The 13,224-nt window shown below is 49.6% G+C and overlaps 1 protein-coding gene across 1 annotated transcript in view; it reads left to right on the forward strand.

Annotated features, from left to right (window-relative positions):
• pik3cd (phosphatidylinositol-4,5-bisphosphate 3-kinase, catalytic subunit delta) overlaps positions 1-13,224 on the forward strand; it is a 153,514-nt gene that overhangs the window by 108,976 nt on the left and 31,314 nt on the right. The window contains exons 9-11 of the mRNA XM_055659628.1: positions 5,791-5,880; positions 7,128-7,349; positions 12,613-12,709. Of these exons, the coding sequence (XP_055515603.1) occupies positions 5,791-5,880; positions 7,128-7,349; positions 12,613-12,709 (409 nt within the window). The remainder of the gene's footprint in view (positions 1-5,790; positions 5,881-7,127; positions 7,350-12,612; positions 12,710-13,224) is intronic.

Raw genomic sequence — 13,224 nt, forward strand, 5'->3', positions numbered from 1 at the left:
GCTTCAGTAAATGGCTGATCATCCCCAATCAGTACCCCGTTTCTGCCTTCTCCCCATATCCCCTGACTCCGCTATTTTTAAGAGCCCTATCTAGCTCACTCTTGAAAGCATCCAGAGAACCTGCCTCCACCGCCCTCTGAGGCAGAGAATTCCACAGACTCACCACTCTCTGTGAGAAAAAGTGTTTTCTCGTCTCCATTCTAAATGGCTTACTCCTTATTCTTAAACTGTGGCCCCTGGTTCTGGACTCCCCCAACATCGGGAACATGTTTCCTGCCTCGAGTGTGTCCAAGCCCTTAACAATGTTATATGTTTCAATGAGATACCCTCTCATCCTTCTAAACTCCGGTATCTGTGGATGGCTCGATCGCTATTGTCTATAGTCTTTCTGCTGACTGGTTGGCATGCAACAACAAGCTTTTCACTGTACCTCAGTACACATGACAATAAAATAAACCTGAAGTCTTTAGTGCAACCCAAGACAGTCCATAGTTTGTAGACGAGGTTGGTGTTGTGTCTCATTCAAGAACTTGATGGTTGTTGGGAAGAAGCTGTTCTTGAACCTGGAGGTCATGGTTTTTCGACTCCTGTATCTTCTTCCCGATGGTAGAGGTGAAATACGAGTGTGGCCATAGTGGTGTGGGCTTTCTCTAGATCCCTTTGATGGTGGGGAGGTCGGTACCCGTGATGGACCCAGGCAGTGTCCACCAACCACCCTCTGTAATCCTCATACACAATTCGTCCAACATTGGTCAGCTTTCATCAGGAAAGTGTCGACCACCTCGATGGACAAAAGCTGAGCTGTTGGAGAGAATCCTAGAAACAAGGAACTGCAGGTGCTGGTTTTTCCCAAAAGAAACGCACAAAGTGCTGGAGTAATTCTGCGGGTCTGGCTCGATGGACAATCTCGGTTGAAGTCGGACGTCACGGCGCTGTGATGCAGTGGTAGAGTTGCTGCCTTACTGTACCAGAAACACGGGTTCCTTTCTGACTATGGATGCTGTCTGTACAGAGTTAGTACGCTCTCCCTGTGACCTTATGTGTTTTCTCTGGGTGCTCCAGTTTCCTCCCACACCTCAAAGACATACAGACTTGTTGAGGTTAATTGGCTTGGGTAAAATTGACAATTGTCCCTAGTGTGCAGAATAGCGGTCATGTGCGGGGTGATCGCTGGTCGATGCGGACTCGGTGGGCTGAGGAGTCTGTTCCCGTTAGGGTTGCCAACTGTCCCGTATTAGCCGGGACATCCTGCATATTGGGTAAATTGGTTTGTCCCACCCAGGACTGCCCTTGTCCCATATTTGACTGCTGCTCCTCGGGTCGAGGGGACTGTCGGGTCGGAGCGCAACGCCTCACGGCCCCGACGTAGTGCAGCCCATGGAGTGCAGCAGCAGCAGCAGCACCTCGTCCGTGGCCCCTTCGGTCGGCAGCTGTCCGACCTTCGGTCCTTCACTTACCCCCGACACCACCACCCCTCCTTCTCATGGCCGATCATCTGTTCATGAGTTGGACGGGGTGCCGGACTTTGCGTGTGGCCCCTGGGCCAAAGCTCCTCAGCTGGCCCGCCGGCTGGGCTTTGTGTGTAGTCTAGCACCCGGTCCAACTCATCATTCACCCAGCCACGGCCGAGTTGGTCAACGAATTGCCGTCGGGAATTTGTCCCTTATTTTGACCTTTTGCCCCTTATAGTTGGGAGTGAGAAAGTTGGCGACCCTGGTTTCTGTGCTGCATCTCTAAACTAAACTAGACTAAAATGATCCTGCCAAGTGTTTGTGATCATATTCGCGTGTGTTAATATGCGGGTGTGCGCACAAACGGGTAAGTGTGCAAGTGCGTGGAGCTCTGCACACGAGAATGCGCCTCACTGAGCACATGACTGTGTACAACTCTGATGTGACTTGCCCCGTTCCTGACTACTGGTTTTAATTCCAGCCCCTTTGTTCTTTCTTCGCATTTTGTTTTTTTTTAAAACGCCAGCATTACAATATGACTATTATGCAGAGGCCCTACACGTTGTAACACTACAAAGCGCTGCTGTTGGATCCACTCGGAATCTGACAGAATGCGGAGGATAGGTATCACATGCTGTGTCGTCACTGGCCTCCCAGGCCTTTAGACCCGGCATGTGATGCATTCCCTGCACAGTGTCGCGGAGTTGTGCAGAAACCGAGCTGAACTTGATTAGCATCGCTAGTGCCCCGACCACCACCGTCTGTCACTTGTGCCACAAACTCTCACGGGATAAACTCCGCTACGGGCAAAGTGCGACCGAGGCTCAGCAACTGGCGTTGTACGTAAACCCTTTTCACTGTACACATGACGATGAATTAAACTGAACCCTTCTGCCTTTGAGGAGCCTCTGTGTGTCTGGCAAGGTTCATGCAACAATAACAACGGAGTTAGTGCAACTTTGCCACAGTTTGTGGGCAGATTGGGCCAAAGGGCCTGTTTGTATGGTGTCTGACTCAATGGCACTCACTTACACTCATTGAGCCACCATGGAAACAGGCCCTTCAGCCCAGCTTTCCCAACCCGTCCTAGATGCCTCATCTACACTTGTCCCACCATGTTAGGCACATATCCCTCGAAACATTCCACCTTCCCATGCCTCCAGAGTAGGGTTGTCAACTCTCTCACTCCTAAATAAGGGTCAAATTCCCGACGGCAATTCATTGATCGACTTGACTGTGGCTGGGTGAATGATAAGTTGGCCCGGGTGCTGGACTACACACAAAGCCCAGCCGGCGGGCCATCGCGCACAAAGTCTGGCTCCCATCTAAATCTTGAACCGATGATCGGCCATGAGAAGGAGGGGTGGTGGTGTCGGCAGTAAGTGAAGGTCCGAAGGTCGGACAGCTGGCTGGGCTGCCGATCGATGGGGCCACGGGCGAGGCGCTGCTGCTGCTGCACTCCATGGGCTGCACTACAGCGCTCTCACCCGACAGTCCCCTCGACCCGGGTAGTAGCAGTCAAATACGGGACAAGGGCGGTCCCGGGTGGCCCAATATACGGGATGTCCCGGCTAATACGGGACAGTTGGCAACCCTACTCCAGTGTCCCACCCCCTCACTCTTGACCTGAAACGTCACCTATTCCTTTTCTCCAAAGATGCTGCCTGACCTGCTGAGTTACTCCAGCACTTGTGTCTATTTTTTATGTAAACCAGCATCTGCAGTTCATCCTACACATTCCCTCTAAACCTTTCCTGTCCATGCACCTGTCCAAATGTATTTTCAATGCTGTTATAGTTTCTGCCTCAACTGTCTCTTCTTGGCAGCTTGTTCCATATACCCACCACTCTCTGTGTGAAATTGTTTCCCCTCAGGTTCCTATTAAACCTTTCCCACCTCACCTTAAGGACACGGAAGTTTAGAGAAACCAAACATTCATTGAAACAAACTCCTCTGACCAAACCCTCACTAAGGAGAGTTGGACAAGCAGAAGTGTGTGAGACTCGTTGCGTTATTGCTGTTTCATTGTTTTTGTTTTTACTTGATATTGCAAATCCCGCAATGGTTTACTCGCTGAGAGAAAACAAGAACAGGCAGTCATAGGGAGAACGTGCAAACTCCACACAGACAGCACCCAAGGTCAGGATCGAACCCTGGACTCTGGTGCAGCTGATAACAATACATGCATTTCTCAAAAAGGCACAAAATACTGAAGTAACTTAGCGGGTCAGGCAGCCTCTGGATAGGTGATGTTTCGGGTCGGGACCCTTCCTCAGATCATTGCGACTTGAAACGTCACCTATCTATAGATCAGTGACGTACCAGGCAACTCAGGACAAAACCAACAGATTAGTCCAATCTCAGGTAGCAATAGAGATTTTAAATATGAAGTGAGATTAGAAACTACTGATGCTGGTCTACAATAAAAGACACAAAGTGCTGGAGTAACTCAGCAGGTCAGGCAGCATCGCTGGAGAACATGGATAGGTGATGTTTTGGGTCGGGACCTTCCTCAAATCATCCCGACTTGAAACTTGATTATTGTATAATTACATGTCATGATGGTGCATGAAAGTGGCGGTAAAGCCTTGGCCAGTACGATGTTGTTCCGTTCTCTGTGCTCATGGCAATGAATCATTCTTGAGATCGAGTGATCTATCTTGAGATGTTTTTACGTTGTCACTAGTGGACGGAGAGGTCACACCAACTCATCTCTGATAGGGTGAGGCTCAGGTTGCTGTAGAGATGATCTGCTGGTGAAGTTATCCGGCTGGTAGTTTAAGGAGGGAAGTTCGATCGAGAGTGCAAACAAAGGAACAGGCACGCAGAGCCACAGGGAGTAGCCCAGTGTTGGCACGGAGCAGGTGGGCCAAAGGGCCTGTTTTCTGTTTCCACAGACCCGGGTTTGATCCTGACCACTGGTGCTGTCTGCACAGAGTTTGTACGTTCTCCATGTGACCTGTGTGGGTTTTCTCCGGGTGCTTCGGTTTTCTGCCACACTCCAAAGACGTACAGGTTTGTAGGTTAGCTGGCTTGGTAAAATTGGGAAAGATTTAATAGGAAGCTGAGCAGTAACGTTTTTACACAAAGGGTGGTGGGTATATGGATAAAGCTGCCAAAGGAGGTATCGAACCAGGTACGATCGCAACTTTTAAGAAACTTATCGACAGATACATGGATGGAACAGGTTTAGAGAGATATGGGCTTAATGCGGGCAGGTGGCACTAGTATAGATGGGACACATTGGTCGGCGTGGGCAACATTGGTGGCCTCGGGGCTTGTTTCGATGGTGTAGGACTCTTCCAGATTCTAGATTCAGAGACAGTTTCTTCCCAACTTTTATCAGGCGTTGAACCATCCTACCACCAACTAGAGAGTGGGCCTGACCACTAATCTGCCTCACTGGCAACCAACGAACTATCTTTAATCGGACCTTATCTTGCACTAAAATGTTTTCCCTTTATCCCGTATCTATATTCTGCGAACAGCGTGACTGTAATCATATATATAGCCTTATCACTGACTGGATAGCATGCGACAAAATGTTTTTCACTGTAGCTCGGTTTGATTGTACAGTCTTTTTACTGACTGGATAGTAGGCAACAAAATACTATTCCCTGTACCTACATGCAGGTGACAATAGTAAACTAAACTAAATTAACTATGATTAAACTCACCTCCTTGTGCCATCAAGTCGCCGACTCTGTGGTTGGTTACAATCCAACCGAGCTCTGTTCACCCATTTAGAATAACCTGCCACTGTTGCGGGCTGGAAGAGTGTGTGTACCACGTGTACATGGAGTGAGTGAGGCTGCAGCCCCTGTTCTAATATCTAAAGGGGCTGCTCCTTGTCTTCTGGCTGAACTTCACACCCACCATCCTCATCTTTGGACACCCTGTGCGTAGGGGAGAGGGTAGGGCCGAAGATGTCCTGGTTGGGTTGCCCCTGGGCCTGGCCAAGCTGGCCATCCGCGGGTTACGGTGCCAGGCGGTGGAGGGCTCTGCCCGAGCCAGCTGCCTGCCCCTTTTCCGGGGTTACGTCTATGCCCGGGTGGTTTTAGAGAGGGACATGTTCACGGGCGCCCTGGGGGATTTCTGGGACCGCTGGGCATCGCGGGGGGTGGAATGTATTCTCAATAAGGATGGGGAAATAGTGATTTAATATTTAAGAATTTTTGTTTATCTTATATTATGGTGGTGGGTTTGTTTGTATTATGGTGTGTATTTTTGTAAATAGTTGATGAAAATTATTTTTGGTGAATATTTTTTTAAAAGAGAGTAACGAGCAGGTCTGACAGAGCACGTGGACTGATGTGAGATGTTCCTCTCTCCACTGCAGCAGTCGAGTGTGACTCTCTGGGACCTGGATAAGCCGTTTACAATCGGCTTACAATCGGGGAGCAAGGTGAACGCAGACGAAGGCATGAAGGTTGGTGCTGGCTGCTTCCTCTGCCCTCGGTGTGAGCAACACCCACTTGTTTACTGCCTCTGAGTGATTGTTACACACGGAGATGACTTGTCATCAGGCCTTAACCACACATCCACATTCGTGTTGTAAGGCAGTCTGCAGAAACCAGCAACACAGGAAGTTGGAGGTTTTGGGTTTAGGTCTCTTGAAGCAAGATATTTCTTAGAATCACGATTTCCCGGTAGTTAAATATCTTTTTTTTGCGGTTTCAAGCAGCAAGGGGAAGTTTAGAGTGAAGTGTTGGGGCGGGGGGGGGGGGGGGGGGGGGGGGGGGGGGGGGGGGAGGAAGTGGGGGGGAGAGGAGGAAGTGGGGGGGGAGAGAGAGTGGGGGGGGGGGGGGGGGGGGAGAGGAAGTGGGGGGGGGGAGAGGAAGTGTGGGGGGGGGGGAGGAGTGTGGGGGGAGAGGAAGTGTGGGGGGGGTGGGGGGGGGGGGGGAGGGAGTGTGGGGGTGGGGGGGGGGGGGGGGGGGGAGAACTAGACTTGGTCAACCTTGCAAGTGCCATTTTGTGATGGACTAGCTTGTTATTCGGCAACCTTCTTACCCTGACCACTCTGTCTTTCTCGCTTCCCCAAGTTTAATAGCTAGTATCCTGAAACAGTCTGAAACACTTGAAGAGGCGGCTTTTTGTGATAGGACCCTTCTTGCGATCCATCACGAAACATCACCTATCTATGTCGTCCAGAGATGTTGCCTGACCCGCTGAGTTACTCCAGTACTTTGTGTTGTACGCAAGATTCCAGCATCTGCAGTTTCTTGTGTCGGCTCCTTATGCGACCTTATGCAAACCAGCAATTCCCCGTGCACGAGTTCGATCCTACACACCAGCGACAATTTTTCAGAAGCCAATTAACCTGCCTGTCTTTGGAGTGTGGGAGGAAATCCCGGAGAGAATCCCATGCATTCACAGGGAAAACATACAAACTCCCTGTAGGCAGCACCTATAGTCAGGAACGAACCCGGGTCTCTGGCGCTGTACGGCAGCAACTCTACCGCTGCACCACCGTGCTGCCCCAATGTCTTATACATGAATTCCAATTCTTGAACTCAGCACCGTAACCAGTGAAAGCTAACACGCCAAACACCTTTCCCACCACCCTGTCGCCACTTTCAACGATCTATATATTTGCAACCATGGCTTCTCCCCACCATTTCCTCACCTTGATTTTTTTCCTTGCTTGATGTTTTCCTTTCCTTTCCTTCATTGCAGCTGGTTGTCCAAGCTGGCTTGTTTCATGGGAGTGAGATGCTCTGCAAAATGGTTTCCAGCCAAGAGGTCAACGTGAGCTCCGAGCCTGTGTGGAATCAGGACCTGGAGTTTGACATCAACTGCTGCGACCTTCCGAGGATGTCGCGCCTGTGTTTTGCGTTGTACGCGGTGATTGAAAAGGCCAAAAAAGCTCGGTCGACAAAGAAGAAATCTAAAAAAGCCGTAAGTTGAATCTTCATTGTCGAAACTTAGTCTCTGCTGCGATCAACAAAATGAATGCCGCGTAGAGAATAGACAGTACTACTGAGAAAGGAAGGTTGGATAAAATTGGCAGTGAGGAACTACAGATGCTGGATTAAACCAAAGATAGAGACAAAAAGCTGGAGTAACTCAGCGGATCAGGCAGCATCTCTGGAAAAAATAAATAGGTGATGTTTCAGGTCGAACCGGCAAAGTCACCTATTCCTTTTCTCCAGCGATGCTGCCTGACCCACGGAGTTACTCCAGCTTTTTGTGTCTTTTTTTGGGTGAAATTGGGTTGTTTTTTCTTGGATGCAGGGGTTGTCGGGCGACCTGATAGAAGTATATAAAATTACGGGAGGTATGAGATAGGGCAGACAGTCAGAACCTTTTTTTGAGGGTGGAAATGTCAAGGAATAGTGGGGTTTAAGGCGAGTGGGAAGTATTACATCCATAGCACAGCAGAGTACAGAAACAGGCCCTTCGGCCCTCCATGTGGGTACTGAACAGGAAAGTTACTATTTGTTGACTGTCATAGTTACACAAAGTGATGAGAGAAATAAATTCTGTGCAAAGACAAGTGAATTCCATGCCAACGGCCAAATGTAACTTCATATTAGTATTCTTATATAAAGAAAATACCCCTCCATTTTGTTCCAGCATTGTGGTCATGATGTTATCAATGTAAGATTGTAAAGGATTGTTCAAGTAAATGGCTGAAGTGCAATAACAAACTTACTATGTCTATGCCTGATATAACTTCACATTTGTATTCATTTGCAACTTTTCTAACCCCAAGCTTAACAGTTCTCGACTCTGTATCCAGTGCTCACACCCGTCTCTACATGTTCAGCATCTGTCCAACACTCTGCCTGTCAAGTAACCCCTCTGATCATCTATTACCAGCCATGCCCCCGTCCCCCCCCCCCCCCCCCCCCCCCCCCCCCCCCCCCCCCCCCCCCCCACCCCCAACCCCCCACAATCAGTCTGAGAAGGGTCCTGACCCGAAACGTCACCCATTCCTTCTCTCCAAGGATGCTGCCTGTCCCGCTGAGTTACGCCAGCATTTTGTGTCTACCTTTGGTGTAAACCAGCATCTGCACTTGCTTGCTAGTACGTTTTCTCATTTAGTTTAGTTTAGTTTAGAGATACAGCGTGGATACGGGTCCTTCAGCCCACCGAGTCCACGCCGACCAGCGGTCACCTATACACTAGTTCTAACCTACACACCAGGGACAATGAACCAAAGCCAATTAACCTACAAACCCGCACGTCTTTGGAATGTTGGAGGAAACCCAAGCAGTAACGGAGAGAACGTGCAAACCATACAGACAGCACCCGTGGTCTGGCGCTGTCAAGTAGCAACTCTACCACTGCGCACCCTGCCGCACCTTTGTCCAATCTTTAATTTCTTTATATGGAAGAAAAGCCTCCCATTTTGTTCCAGGGTATTGAGCATGGTGTTGCCGAATGTAGGATTGGAGAGGATTGTTCATGTACATGGTTACAGAATTGTAGTCAACTCTGTGTGTGAGCACCCCAGAGACATAGAGATCCAGCCCTCACTTACATCAGTTCACAATGTCACATACCAATGGAGTGATGCATCCCCATTGACGAAAGCACTGCAGCGAGTGCAGAAGATGTTGTGCAGGCCAGCGATTCTCTCATCACATGCTGCTCACACCAACATGCTTGTGGTAAAAGCTGAGCCGTGATAGAACGCTGGGTACTTTATCTTGTGCAGTCCCATCCCCAGTTTTCGGGAATAGGAGGCGTTTTTTTAATTCCTCTTCTTCAGACGTTTTGGGAATTAAATTGCGTAACAAGTCCAGGAACAAGGAACTGCAGGTGCTGATAAGTGTAGAAAAGGACACAGTGCTGGAGTAACTCAGAGGGTCAGGCAGCATCTCCTCATCAGGGCCACATTAGGTCCTACACAAGCCCTTCTGTGGGAGAGGTATCGGGAAATGGTGTCTGATGGGCAAAGAGGGCTGAACTTTGGGCAACGTGAGTGGTCTGAGCTGCACAGCGGCAGACAGTGAGGCTGCAAGTGAACGGCTAACCACACTACAGCTTCCACTCTGCCTTGCCAGTCCGACCTCCACTATCTCCCCCACAACTCTACCCCATGCGTGTGTGTGTGTGCGTTGTCCGTGCATCCGTTTGCGTAAGTGTGCATGCATGAGTGTGCGTGACTGCCTACATGAGTGCATTTGCATGAATGCACGCGGAATGTATATTTGCGAGATTGTGTGCCACACTTACATGAGTGCACGCTTTTGGATGTTAGTGCACGAGCATGCGTGGATGTGTAAGAATGTGTGTGCGTGAGTGAGTGTGTGTGGATATGTGCGTGAGCTATAGTGTGCACCCACAAGTGTGTGTATGAATGTGTGTACACAAGTGTGTGTGTGTGTGTGTATGAGTGTGTGTGTGCATGGGCGTGTACATGCACAAGTTTGTGTGTGCGTGTGCAGGAGTGAGAGTAACATCCACGGGTGTGTGTGCACGCGAGTGTGTGTGTGTGTGTGCATGTGTGAGTGTTTGTGCACTTGAGTGAGTTGTATATCACAGATGCACACATGGGGTATAACATAGAGGGGCACTGGAGACACGGATGACATGGATGATCAGGCATGTAGTCAGCCACACCGGCTGGCCACACCAGACACTCTGCACGCACCCAGCTGCTGTTTTACAAGGAAATAGGGCCTGTCCAATTTTCATTTTTCATAACTTCAAGGCTGCCTCCCGGCGACCACCTGTACCAAAGCTCACTAATGTAATGACGGGCCCATCTGCACAATTTGGTGCTGTGTTCCAAATCAAATCCACATGTTGTAACATTTTGATGAGCTGCGCTATGTTGCTGGCAAGTCGCCGAAAACTCAAACAGTTCCTAGCAGACCCTGAAGTGGGCTACGCATTGCAAAGGGCCTGTCGGACATTTACGCGAATCATTTTTTGGCGACTTGTCTGGAGCGGGCCTCCTCCCCCGTCATAATTGCAGCAGGCTGCCGAAAATGTTCAACATGTTGAAAATCCAGCGGCGACCACCTCACCACCAAACAGGCGTTACCCTGCAAGTCGTGTAAGTGGGACGGGCCATTTAATCTCTCCCCCCTCCCCCCCTCCTGTGTCGCGGGGTGACACCCATTTGTCGCCCAAAGAGTCGTGCCTTTTTCTGGTTGCCGCTGGATTTTCAACATGTTGTAACATTTTTGTCAACCTGTTGCGACTATGACGGGTTCTGGCAAGACGCCGAAAAAATTTAAGGTGTAAGTGGGACAGGCCCTTCAGCGTGTTGGTGTAGCGAGACCAAGCGTGTAGAGCAAATGGTTCTATTGACAAAACGTTACTTGAACTGCACGAGCACTTCGTCGAGAGAAATCGGTATTTTAAGCTCTTGTCGTTGCGAAAAGCACCAGCTACTGAACAAACTTACTAACTCTAAAAACCCCGCACAAAACCCTGTCACGTGACAGTCCCGACTTCTGACGAGGGTTCTGCATGCACATCAACCGCTCACTGTTCTGCGGCTGGTTTCCTTGCCACCTGCAGTGGGTATCGGGGGTGATGGGGAGAGGGCAGGAGAATGGGGTCAGCAGGGAGAGATAGATCAGCCATGATTGAATGGCGGAATAGACTGATGGGCCGAATGGCCTAATTCTGCTCTTATCACTTATGACCTTATGAGCCCAGCCTGCAAGCAAGTGTCGGTGGATGATGATTAAACATGATGCCAAGTTAAACTAATCTCCTCTGCTGCACCTCACCCATATCCCTCCATTCCCTACATATCCATGTGCCTATCCAGAAGTCTCCTTAACGCCACTATCCTATCTGCCTCCACCATCACTCCAGGCAGTGCGTTCCAGGCACCCACCACCTCTGTAAAAAAAAAAAAAAAAAAACATGCCCCGCACATCTCCTTTAAAGTTTGCCACTCTCACCCAAAAGCTGTGCCCTCTAATCCTTGACATTGCCACGCTGGGATAAAGGTTCTGACTTGGGCAGCTTACAACCCAGCGGTATGAATATTGATTTCTCTAATTTCAACAAGCCCATGCGTCCCCTCTCTCTCCATCCCTCCCCCACCCAAGCCGTTGTACTAGTTTCACTGTTGTCCTGATGACTTTCATTGTCTCAAACTCATTTTCACCTAGCCGACAGCTAACAATGGCCTGTTTCCCATATCATCATTACTTTTTTTTTTGTATCTTTCATTCATTTGTTCTACATCTCTCCACATCGCCGTCTATATCTCTCGTTCCCCTTTCCGCTGGCTTTTAGTCTGAAGAAGGGTCTCGACCCGAAACGTCACCTATTCCTTTTCTCCAGAGATACCGCCTGACCCGCTGAGTTACTCCAATTTTTTTGCGTGTATCTCCTGACTGTGTACGTTGTCCTAGTGCCTGTGGGCTTTGAGGTCCACATTGCACCTTGTACAGCGCTGACTTCCACAGGGTGACTCACAGCAGGAAACACCTGGACACATCTCCGGACAAACACAGTTGTGGTTCTCGTTACGTTTCATTCATAAAAGGTTGACCCGCCCAGGCAACAGCTTACTGTGTTTGATCTGCGAGATTACAGTTGCTGAAAGACAAATATGTACAAAGAATGTGACAAAGGCCATTTGGATAACCAGTGGATAAGACCGGGTGTAAATATTTTTACGTCCGGTCACGGTGGCGCAGCGGTAGAGTTGCTGCCTTACAGCGAATGTAGCGCCGGAGACCCGGGTTCGATCCCGGCTATGGGCGCTGTCTGTAGGGAGTTTATACATTCTCCCCGTGACCTGCGTGGGTTTTCTCCGAGATCTTCGGTTTCCTCCCACACTCCAAAGACGCACAGGTTTGTAGGTAGACAAAAGTGCTGGAGAAACTCAGCGGGTGCAGCAGCATCTATGGAGCAATAGAAATAGGCAACGTTTCGGACCAAAACCCTTCTTCAGGTTTGTTGCTTAACTGTCTTGGTGAATGTAAAAATTGTCTCTATTGTAGTAGGATAGTGTTAATGTGCAGGGATCGCTGGTTGGTGCGGACCCGGTGGGCCGAAGGGCCTGTTTCCGCGCTGTATCTCGAAACAGAACTCATCTAAACTATTGTATTCCCTCGCAGAATAATCTGTACATGTACTGAACAAACCGTGATGTGTTTCACTAGCAGGTTAAAGTAATATCTGATGTGAGTGAGTCCTGGAGCTTTTATTGATGGCAGTGTTTGCTATTCTGCTGCAGGATTGCCCGATAGCGTGGGTGAACACAATGGTGTTTGATTACAAGGACCAGCTGAAGACGGGCGGAGTTTGGTTACATACGTGGCCGTCGGTGCCTGGTAAGCCTCGGTTACTCAGCTGAGGAATTGTCGCCAGTGCTCTTCCCTCCTCGTGCTTCCTCGTGCTTGGGTGGAGCCAGGGGTCCCAGAGAGAGGGGAATGAGAATGATCTTGGTGGAGGGTCCGGGTTTGCGTATGAGGGGCCGTTTGAAATGCAGGAACCAAGCCCCGTGCGTTAGAGAGGAGAACGCCGGACCTGACCCGTGGAGTGTGAGCTGAAGAGCGGGAGTCGGCACCCATCGATCCCTGGGGGGAAGCACCAATACAGGCCGAACCATCGGGATTTCCACTAATCACACCACGGTTTATCAGTGTTCCCGCTATAAGTGGAAGCTGCTGTAGTTCCCTGCTCGCTGTGTTAAAGCATTGGGTTAATGTACGTGGAGCGTTTGATAGCTCTGGGCTTGTGCTCACTGGAGTTCATGTTCATAACTCATAGGAGCCGAAGTAGGCCATTCTGCCCATCAAGTCTACTCCACCATTAAATCTTTCACTCTTCATCCCACTCTCCTGCC

The sequence above is a fragment of the Leucoraja erinacea genome, chromosome 30 (genome assembly GCF_028641065.1).
Source record: "Leucoraja erinacea ecotype New England chromosome 30, Leri_hhj_1, whole genome shotgun sequence".
In the NCBI taxonomy this organism is placed as follows: Eukaryota; Metazoa; Chordata; class Chondrichthyes; order Rajiformes; family Rajidae; genus Leucoraja; species Leucoraja erinaceus.